The 11,409-nt window shown below is 41.3% G+C and overlaps 1 protein-coding gene across 1 annotated transcript in view; it reads left to right on the top strand.

The window, feature by feature from the left end:
* The first annotated feature begins 482 nt into the window (after positions 1-482).
* The window catches only part of SAMD9L (sterile alpha motif domain containing 9 like), an 88,782-nt gene continuing 77,855 nt past the window's right edge, over positions 483-11,409 (top strand). The window contains 6 exon segments of the mRNA XM_027893210.1: positions 483-936; positions 939-1,026; positions 1,028-1,178; positions 1,181-1,610; positions 1,613-2,486; positions 2,488-2,881. Of these exon segments, the coding sequence (XP_027749011.1) occupies positions 483-936; positions 939-1,026; positions 1,028-1,178; positions 1,181-1,610; positions 1,613-2,486; positions 2,488-2,881 (2,391 nt within the window).

Below are 11,409 nucleotides of genomic sequence, written 5' to 3'. Positions count from 1 at the left end.
TCTTGATTCAGGCCAGGATGCCACTGGCCTTCTTGGCCACCTGGACACACTGCTGGCTTGTGTTCTACCTTCTGTCAATGAGTACTCCCAGGTCCCTTTCCACCTGGCTGCTCTCCAGCCACTCTGTGCCCAGCCTGTAGCACTGCAGGGGGTTGTTGTGACCAAAGTGCAGGACCCGGCATTTGGCCTTGTTGAACCTCATACCACTGGATTCAGCTCATCTATCCAGCCTGTCCAGGTCCCTCTGCAGGACCCTCCTACCCTACAGCAGATAAAAACTCCCGCCCCCGATGTGATGTTATCTGCAAATTTGCTAATGGTACACTCGATACCCTCTTCCAGATCAACAATAAAGATATTAAACTGGGCCCAACACTGATCCCTGGGGGACACCACTGGTGACCAGCCACCAACTGGATGCAGCATCATTCACCACCACTCTCTAGGCCTGGCCATCCAGCCAGTTCTTAACCCATTCTGTAATGGTGAATCAGACTTCAGGCAATAAGGAACTGCAGTTGGATTCCCCTTCATGGCAACAAGAGAGAGCTGCTGACATCAGAAAAATTATTTCCTTTCTTTCACACAAAGATGTAAAGCAAAATGGAAAGCTTTTAATAGTGTTTCTTTTGCTTTCCACATTGGAAGATTCAGCAGATCCCCTTACTGGAACTTTTATGACATTTTACAAGAATTAAAGGGACTGTTCAGACATGGTCTGAATTTGCGTTGGTGTGAGTACATACCAGCAATGGAAAGATCTTCTGCACGCTAGAGGTGTCAGTGAGGAAGTACTCTCAAAGAAATGTGTGTCTAATGTAAAGCTGGAAATGGAAAATGGTACCACCATAAAACTACCATCACATATGTGGTCTTCTGAAAGACTTCTGCCCTCTGTTGGTTATTCTACTGTTCTTCTCCCAAAGAAAAAGACTCCAAGGCAGCACTAGAAATACTTTGTGGAAATGAATGCAATGGCACAGGAATACAGAGCAATGAAGATAAATTTTAAAATTTCCTGAGAGTGGGAAGAAGAGTTTTATCGAGGTGGTAAAGTATCATGGTGGGATTTCTACTTTTATTCTGAAAACTAGACTTCAGAATTTATCAGAAGGGATGGTTATGAAAAGCTTGAAGACCTAATTCTGTCTTCATCAAAGGTGGTGTTAATCAACCACCTTTAAAAATTATCAACCTCTACCACCACCCAGGGTGTGGCGGTACAAAGTTATCTATGTATATCCTTTGGAATTTCCAGAAGCAATTCAGATGTGCTGTTCTGAAAAGCAAACCAAGTGATTTTGGAACACAGGTGACAACTTTACTCACCTTTGGAACAAATGATGACACAGGCTATTTACCAGTATTACTTCTTGTGGATGATTTTGAAGAGCAAGAAAATATCGATATTCTGAAGAAAAAAATTCAGACAACTATAATAGAAAAATGTCTTCGGTATGGAAAACCTGTAGTGATCATTCTAAACTGTATGAGATCTCAGAAGCCTGATTAAAGTTTGTCAATCAATTCCTTGAACAGTGTTTCTATAAAACATGTGCTTTCTGAAAAAGAGCAAAGGGCCTTTGATTAGAAACTAGAAGATATTGAAAGGTGCATTCAAATCCTAAAAACTTCTATTCATTTGTGATTATGAAGAAAAACTTTGATCCACAGTATATAGAAAAAATGGTAAAAAATACCTTGCATAACTTGGATACTGCCTCTAAACCAGCACAACTTGTTTGTTATCTGATACTGTAAACTCATTTGTAAAAAAAATCTACAATTTCAGTATCAGTTTGTGAAGAATTCTTAGGAAAAAATTCTCAAGACGTAGGCTTCAATAAAGATAAATTAATAGAAAAGATGGGAATTTGTTCCAATAGTCTAGTATCTGATCAGGTACATGAACACACAAGATACAAAGGTCTTCGTGTCATTCATCCATTGATACCATCTCACTGCCTAACAGAATTGAAACTAACCTATGGCTTGACTAAAAGTGCAATTATGTTAAAGTTATTGAAAGAAGATTCGTTTTATAAGACTTCATTAAAGCAAGACAAACTTATTTGTGACGATAGACAAACCCTGCTGTTTACTAGGCAGCTCAAGGAACATGGTGATGAGTCAAACACATTGTTTTCCCCCTTAACTGAAGTCATTCATAAGGAAGAAAAGAGTGGTGATGTGGAATATGTGCTAGAACAAGCATCCTTTAGATTTGAGCAAAATGGTGACATTTGCCAGGCCTTAGCAAGATTTTACATTAAAGAAAAGAAATATGACTCTGCATTAAACTGGGCCAAAGCAGCTTAAAAAAGAGCACCACACAATTCATACATATCAGATACACAAGGTCAAGTCTTTAAAAGTCAGCTAAAAGACTGGGTAGAGTGCAAAGAAAAGAGTGCAGCTCAGACAGCTGGGAAACTGGAACACTTGCTAGAGCTTGCTAACAATGCTTCACAGGCTTTCCAAGAATCTGAGGCAAGCAGAGAATGCAGTCAATGAACAAGATTTCCAGCACCAAAATCTTAAAAGAAAGTTTCCAATGTATGATACTGCTGGTTATCTGGGAGAAATAGAAACTGGCCTTTATGTTATTGATGTCCTTTGGCATGTTCCTATTTTCAGCAGAGAAGACTTACAGTGTAGAAAAAATAGGACAAAGTATCTGTCTGAAAAAAAAAGTGTTTTGAATTTAAAAAACCCCAACACAGACAGTGAAATGTTCAAGGTTGTTGAACATTATTCCAGCTTTTTACATATTTTGCAATCAAGGTTGAAAAGGGCATTTGACTTTTTGGAAGATTACCTTGTATTTTTCAAACCACAGACCAGAGAAAAGGAAATTGTAGAAGCAAAACTGGAGAGTAAGGTTCAAGAATGTTTAACCAAATACAAAGAAATATTTTGTTATCTCAGTCTTAGCAACTAAGAAGTAAACAGGTCTGAAAGTGGCCCATTTCTCAATACATAGAAGCACACAGGGACGCTGTGGGGGCTTTCCAAGCAGGGACATCCCTAAGGGACTGCAGCCTATGGGTGAACCACTCTGGGACAGGGACACTCCTGAGGGACTGCAGCCCACAGGTGACACACATTGGGGCTGAGGAAACAAGAAGGAAGGAGCAGAAGAAAATATTGGTAAAATTAGGCCTGTGCTGACAATTTTCCCCTCACATCTACCCTTTTTCTTTTAGCAGAGTAAAGCCTTTTTTTAAAAGAGATAAACTACACATCAAAGACCAACCTCCTTTGCTGCAGGCAACCTTGATTAGGAAGGTGGAAGGAGAGGTGTTGGACTGAAGTTGAAAGAGTAAGAGAGGCATTTCCCTGTGCCTTCTTAGGTGTTTGTCTACTTGGCTTTTCAATACGCCAATCAGTAATTTAAGGTTTATGTCAATTTGCAACAAATTAAGTCAAACTCCTTGAGTCAAGACTGTTTTGCTCATAGCACATGTATATTTACTAATAACCCCTGGGATCTGGTACAGTGTACTACATGCCAGACACTGCACTCCATTCCTGTTTTAGTTTACAGAAGTAAAGATCTTACTATTTGTATACAGTAGCCTGTTTGTTATAAAATTGTATTTTTAGCAGTAGTTCAATAATAAATACAGGTATTTGATAGCATCCTTAATTGCACAGTGTGGAACTGTGTTTGATTATATATATATGACAGAAAAAGGCTAACAGAATTGCTTTTTACAAGAATTTCCCATTTTCCATTACTTTGTATGATTATTTTTTTCATGGCTCATAACTTTGTTGATCTTTGTATTTTGAAAACTAAGCTCTCCCATGACAAATATCTGCCTCAGACATATTTTATGTTAATTAAAGCCAAAAGGCTCGGCTTCCAACTGTGAGGTCAAGGAAAAAATATGTTGTATTGCCCATGTTAAACAACTCCATCAGCTTTTGCCAGCATGCTCAGGAATTTTTTGGAGTAGTGTTTAAAAAAGGCTTTACTCTGCTAGAAGAAAACAAGGTAGATGCGAAGGGGAAATTAATTGCACAGTCCTAATTTTATCACGTTACAAGACCTGAAAAGACTGACTGCCATTCACTCCTGTATGGGCATGTGCAAACCTAGGATTTAGCAGAAGGGTCTACACACAGGTGACAACCCCAGAAGTTGCAGGTCTGGGCTGTGATTGGCCAGGTCAGTGCTAAAAATTCAGCCCTGCACTCAGTCCTGAGTCTAGAAACCTGGAGGAGACAACCTGATACAACTTTGTTGTACAGGAGCCAAAGGCAGGTCTGCAGGAAGGAGGAGATATAGGGAGGCCCAGGAGCTGTTTGGCTTTCACAAACCACTGTGATGCTCCCTCAGCAACTTCCTCCACTGTGCTGATGGAGTGGTCAGGGTCCCCATCATGCCCAAACAGTATCTGTGGACTGTGTGGGAACAGGAGGTAAGAAATCCTCTCTTGGAAAAGTGTAAGACTTGCAAATACCGTTTTTAGGGAGTGGAAGTTAGGAGTACTGAGGAACCTTCTCTGCCTGAAGTCAGAGGTAGAAGTAGAGAACATGGAGGGGGCTTCACAAGTGGCAACAGAAAGAAAAATTTTCACTAAGGACAACTTAGGGGAAACAAACTGGAGCATCCTGCCAAGATTTAGGATAAGAACAGTAGCAGGGTCTAAACTAGGTAAGAGGAAACAAGAACTGAGAAAACAAAGATAGGACAAGAGGCAGATATGGAGAGCTATGATGCTTCAGAGAAAGAAGCTCAATGGAACAAAAAAGCATACAAAGAGGAGAGGGAAGGGGAGGGAATATGTCTTTGGCTGAAGACTCTCAAGATGTGACTCCAGAGCAGAGACTGAAGGACTCATGAAGAAAGACAGAACAAATAGAGCTTTTCTAGAAAAGAGAAAGTGGAGAGAGATATGCTGCCTTCTAATAGATAAAAGGCTTCTGCAAGGAAGCGGATAAAAAGGAAGGTAGTAAGACATTCTCCCCACCTGAGATGGGCACGGAATGAGGGTAAAAACATACTATAGGGTAGTGGGATTGGCTGGATATTCCTAAGGAAAACATCCACAGAGGATGTCTCCTAGCTGTTCAACATCAGAAGAGATTCCAGCCACCTCTCAGAGGAAAAAAGATATTATATTGGTGGTTCTATCTTCCCTGCTGTTCTGCCTACTCCTTCTGATGCTATAGTCCCATCCCTAGATATTCAAAGAGAAAGATTAGGTATTTTTATTGCCACACTCCCCTCCTTTGCCTGTGCAAAGAATGTGTCTATCAAAATGTAAGTAATTCGGATTCGAAGCATGTGGCAAAAGCACATCTTTTCTCTTTAGAGGCTATTGTGACTACAGATTGGGATAGTTTTGTCATCAGCACCCCTACAACTTTAGTTATCCACTTTGGGATTTGAGCATATCTCTGCAAGAGTATAAGATTTGAGTAAAATATTTTTTTATTGCTATTTCTTCATAATAACTGTCTACTTAATAGGAAAAACCCTCATTTCATAAACTTGAGGTGAGTGCCACACATACACCACAGCAGTTCAGGTAATGCCTGAACTGAAATCTCAGCTCTGTCATTCAGTCTCCGTATGACATAAAGGAAGCAATTTTATGCCAATATTTCCATTTGTGAAATGGAACATATTCCTACGTACTCATAGTAAAGATGTAAGAACTTAGTATTTATGTGTTAAATTTTAATGCTGCTGCCTAGTCCTCCTCTCACCTCTGGCAAGAAGCAGTGTCTCTAATACTCACACCACACTTTTATTTCAGACCAAAATGACTTGTTTCAATGACTTTTTGATAGAACAAATGTGCTTCTGTTTATCTCCGGGCTGTTGGTTTATTTTTCTCACACAAATGTGTACAAGACTTTTAAAAGATTCAGGGCTGAAATGAACGAATACACCACGGGAAAATAAGGCAGGAGGAATTTTACCAAAAATGAGCGCTGGGTTTATCTCCCGGGCTGGCGAGTCAGGCGATGAAGCAGTAACAGAGATGGTTCACACACTCCAACCCCTACGGCTGCTGGATGAGAGGTGATCCCGGGGGCTCCTGTTTCCGACAGGAACAACAAGGCGGCCAGGGCCGTGTATCCATCCCTCAGCCGCGGCCCGGAGGGAGGGCGGGGGCCGCGGGCTCAGCGGGCACCAGGCGGCGCTGCTGCTCCGCGCCAGGGCCGCGGGCACACGGCGGGGAGGGAGGGAGAGAGGCGCTTGGGATGAAGAAATATCAATTAAAAGAATTATAGGTTTCACTCAGATCTTATAGTCTTGCAGAGGTATGCTCAAAGTGGACAGCTGAGGCTGAAGAGGTGCTGGTGACGAGAACGGCCTCTGGAGAGAAAAGACCTGTTCTTGAGGGGGACTTCGGTCACCACAGCAAGACACCGCCCGTGCCCGCGTCGTGCCTGTGTGAGGGGGATATGGAAAAACCCCTCCCCGCAGCCGCGGGGAAAAGGCTCCAGAAAATGCACACAAGGTGCACAAGAGTAATCGTGAGCAAAATCCACCGCGAGTGGGACAGGGTCTGTCACTTCCTAACCGAGTGGCAAACCCATGGGAGAGTAACCAGCAGTGATGTGGTGAGGGAGCTGAGCGTGGACCTGTGTGAGAGTGTCACCTGTACCAGGGCAGTGGGACGTGGCCCTCTCCATCACTGCTGCCGTTTGGGGACATGCTGAGCAGTAGGAGTGGAGACCAAAAGGGCTGCAGCAAGTGACCTGGACTTTGTCTAAGCACAACCAACCACGTTGGGAAGATTCAGACAGGGTTCAATCCAGGTGTCGGTGTGGCAAGAGTTAATGCATCCTGAGCAAAAAAGGCAGGAGAGTGGCTGGGCTTAGCGAGGGACTTTGCCTTGCCCAAAGAGAATGAGGAGAGCCAGTACCAAGAGGAGTTGCTCACTTTGGGTTGATTTAAGCTAGAAGCACAGTGCATCCTCCAGCGGAGGGAGTGTTGGCAGTCACAAATCCACATTGCTTATTTGAGGAATCTGCTGCAGAAAGCTTTTTCTGGTTTCCCTTTGCCTAAATCTTCACTTTATGTAACCTGTCACAAGACAGTTTCTAACTTCCTCTTCATTAGCACTTGCTTGTTCCTGGCTGTTGCTTAAAAGCTCAGAATGAAAAATGTACTCTTTCCTACTCAGCAACTGTGCTCCCTGAAAGGAGCTTAGGGCTCCACTGCTTCTTGTTGAGCCAAACTGTAGAACCAACTGCAGTGCAAGTATGGTTGAGTTGGCAGAGATCTGGCTTTGCAGCAGATGGAAGACTGAAGGAGAAAGTTGCAATAGCAAATAACATAATAACAGTTATAAATTGATAATTATGATAATAAGAAGAAGTGAGAAAGAAGGGAAGAAAGGAGACTTGTTTTTGTGCTAAATTCCCACCCTCTTCAATGATAAATACAGCGTGCAAGTCTTGTAACTGAGAGAAATGAGAAAAGAAGATGTTTAGTACAAGCAGTCACGAAGGATCCAGTTTATGCATATGATGGGATATGTGTGCTCCAATGACACAAAAGGTAGGACAAGTTACAAAACACACCTCAGGCATGAGTTACCACCTCATGCTAGACTGACCAGTGGACTGCACAGCAGAAGAACATAAGAAACAACAGCTGAGATCTTTGGTAAAAATCCTATTGGCCAATGTGTATAGGAGATTTCAAAATAATGATGATCAATGTGGCCATTGGGATTATTTGCAAATTACGTGTTAGTATACAGACTTGCTCTCCCCAAAGGCCAAGCAGAAGGCAAAGACAGAGCAGGGATAAGAGTCTTGTTAAAAAGAGAAACAGAATGGTGTTTTAAAGTCCTGCCTCGTTAAGCTGCTTGTAACAAGACTTGCAAGTGGGGGTTTTATATTAGAAAAAATCTTTATGGTTAAATTTCTTCAGCCTGCAGTTGTCATGAAAAGGCCAATAGCAAAAGAAACAAAATGAGCATAATTGCAAAGAGAAATCATCTTTCTTGAGAACAAGCTGAAATGTCAAAGGCTTAGGGTCTACAGTGTGCTGATAAGATACATAATTTTGTGAACTTTCCCTCCCAGAGCCATCCATCTCTATTATCACTGCCTGGAGATGGTTCTGTGTCAACTTTGCATCTGCATCAGTAACTCATTCTGTTCAGCCATCTGTTCCACAGACATCAAACTGTTAAGAAGCCCCAGTACAGCACAATCTAGTCCAGTAACACAGAAACAGAAAAGAAAAGATCTCATTACCATTTGAATTCACAGGCTCTCCTGTGATACACATACAATATTTTTTTATATTGACATGAACATGGTAATTTGGTGAGTAAATTCTCAGTTATAACAAAGGGATTAAAATCAAACACTTAATATGCAACAGCTTTATTCTGAGGCAAAATAGTTATTGAGTTAAGCTAGGATTTAAGGTAGTTGGTTCCCACTTTGCAGGCTTTAACTGAGTTAAGAAAACATTAATATTAACTAGGATGACTATTACATCTTTCCATTTTAACTGTTGAAGATTTCACCAATAATTTATAGTCTGGATGAGACAGGCATTTAAAAGCTAAGGTCTCAGAAGAAAATTATGACAGTAGATTGTTGACAGGTTTCTAGTGCAATCTGATGTTTCTTGTTTTGTTTTTATTTATTCAAGTCCATATATGATAGAAACTTAAAATTTTTTATTTCAATTTACCATGTTGTCTTTCTAAATTAATATGTCCGAAGAGCTTGTAAAGTTATATCTGAGTAATTCAGTGGCTTTGATTTTTTTTTCTATGTTTTTTAGCACTATAGAGCTAGGATAATTAAAGGCCAGAGAGCTGGATTCCATTCTGGCCTGTAAATCTTCAACAGAACTTGTGCTGAAGTTTCAATAACAAAATCATTATTGTGAATGATTACTGAGCCAGAGAAAACCATTGATTGACATTCAGATTCTTAACTGAATTTGCAGATGCTGCAAAGTGAGAAGATTTGGTGGGAGGTCTGTGAGTCACTGAGGCAGTATCTTAGCCTCGCAGTTTTAGAGAGCTCTCTAGAGAAGCACTGCACTCCAGCGTTGCTTTTGGGCTTGGGGAGACAGGGACTGCAGAATCATGCAAGAGCAATGTCCTCAAGCCTCGTTGAAAGGAAAATGAATGCTGTGTTTAAAACAATAATCCCTTTGGCTAATTAACGTGTGATCTGATTGGTAAATTAGCCTCTATGAAGTTTTTGCTAGCACAGCTCGAGTATTTTAAGTACCTAACAGCATCTATTTTTTAAAAGGAAGGAAGGCAAAGATTCCGCTTTTACATTGACCATGTATATTCTTAACATATTATTAAATGTAATCATCTGTTGTGGTATAGCTGCCACTGAAGAGCTGGATATACAGCCTGATCCAGTTTGGGACTGTGTAGTAGGCATCCCATTAGATATACTATACTCTAAGCCACATGTTAGATTCTATTATGTTCTAAAGGTTTAATACAACCTTTCTGTTTTTACATGACACTCTGACCTGCTCACACATTAATAGTGCACAGACCCTGTCTTTGGAGCTGAAACATGCTGTCCTGTGGCATATCTTTCATTTCACCTCTATCTTTGTTTTATATAACTCTCCCCCCACTGTCTCTGGGAAAGAAATACGCCAGACTTGTGTCCCCCAACAGAGCTGTGGTCTCTAAGGAAACTCGTGCATTAATTAAGGAATAGTATAATGGGTATGGTTTTGTTTTGTTAACCAGTGCCCCAAGGAGCATCGTTTCACTTACATCAGTATTTTACCCCCTCCCCCTACTAGCAAATATCTGCGTATTTCTGTTAACTGTTACATGGGTATGTTCAAAACTATACTTATGAGATAAAATTTTGTCTTTTGAAATAAGCAAGCAAATTGGCACATGAATTTAATTTCTGTAGTAACTGTCTGCTCTGGTTACTGGTTGTTGGCCTCCCTCTCAAAATGTTCTAGTATTGAAGCCAACACCCATGGCCACACACTGGGTGTGCTTGGCAGCTGCAGGGCCCAGATGCCAACCACTGGAATGTATTTTATATACCAGTGTCTCTGCCTGTGGCTTGGCTTCTTGGCCAGCCTTTAGCAGAGTCTCTCCTCTGGACTCATCGGCTCCAGCGCTTGCTGCTCTTGCAGCTGTGGAGCTGAAGCAAAGGCAGATGACAGATGACTTGTGTCACTCTCCAGGAACCGCTGGCCTGCACCAGCTCTAGCAAGATACATACACTGAATCCTTTCAGCATGTGAGAGAGAGATGTCCCACTTGCCTGTGTTCATTGTGGAGGACCAACTGTGTCGATTTACAGGGGTCTGAAAGGGCAGAGCACCCTGAAAACTACTTTTTGATGTCAGACATGGAAGCCAGTATTTGCTGAACTCCCAAGAGAGACAAACCTTCCAGAGACTCCAAATTTCTCTACTAAGTGTCAAGAAGGAAGGAAGTGGAAAGAAAAAAGGAAGGGAAAGAAAGGAAGGAAGGAAAGAAGGAAGGAAGGAGGGAGGCAGGCAGGCAGGCAGGCAGGCAGGCAGGAAGGAAGGAAGGAAGGAAGGAAGGAAGGAAGGAAGGAAGGAAGGAAGGAAGGAAGGAAGGAAGGAAGAGAAAAATCCACCTGGTAGGAAAGAGCAAACTGTCTCATTGTCAGGATATATTTAACAAGTAAGAGACAATACTGTATTTCCACAGAAGATCAGTTAGCACAGTGTGCAAAAAAATATAGCTTATTACCATAAGTTATTCACTGAGTAGCTTTTGTAGAGTAATTATTAATGGTTTATATTTTGTAGGGCTTCCAATCTTAATGTTTTCATTGTAGCGTTCCACTATGATTTCTCTGCTACAGTACCCTCTAGATGTTCACATTTGCCTGGAAAGCTAGCAGCTCACTCAGGACACGCCACGCCAAACACTGGAGGTGTGTTTTGCCACACACCCATGATACAGAAATCGACTGTGCTGCAATTACATGCATCAAACTCCGCTAGAGAAACACACAGCTTCTATTAAGAAGCTGCAGTACAAAAATGTTGATTCATCACATACTGAAAGGCTCACCAAGCTGATACTGAATCACAACACTGATTTAAATACTTTTAAATATTTACAACACTACAGGATATAATTTTACACCCGCTTTGTTGTGCATAAGGGTAAATTCATTGAAGGGTAATCTCATCTTCCTGGCTTGTGTTTAAGAATGGCTGTAACTTGAGAAAGTTCACAGTTAGTTAATCATCTCATCTTTTGAACTGTATTTAAGAACAATTATGTTGACAGTGGAAGAACAACACATCTAGTACATACACTTTTGGATCATGTGTGCACCCACAGGAATTAAAAGGTGTACAAGATATTACTACATGCTCATCTGAAAGGTGTCCTTTAGGGGAAAAAATAGGAATTTATGTTATATTCTTAT

This window comes from Empidonax traillii, unplaced genomic scaffold (genome assembly GCF_003031625.1).
Source record: "Empidonax traillii isolate 1590-97213 ecotype Southwest subspecies unplaced genomic scaffold, ASM303162v1 scaffold384:size1533304, whole genome shotgun sequence".
In the NCBI taxonomy this organism is placed as follows: Eukaryota; Metazoa; Chordata; class Aves; order Passeriformes; family Tyrannidae; genus Empidonax; species Empidonax traillii.
The sequence above is the reverse complement of the archived record's forward strand: the minus strand, read 5'-3'. Positions and strand labels throughout refer to the sequence as shown.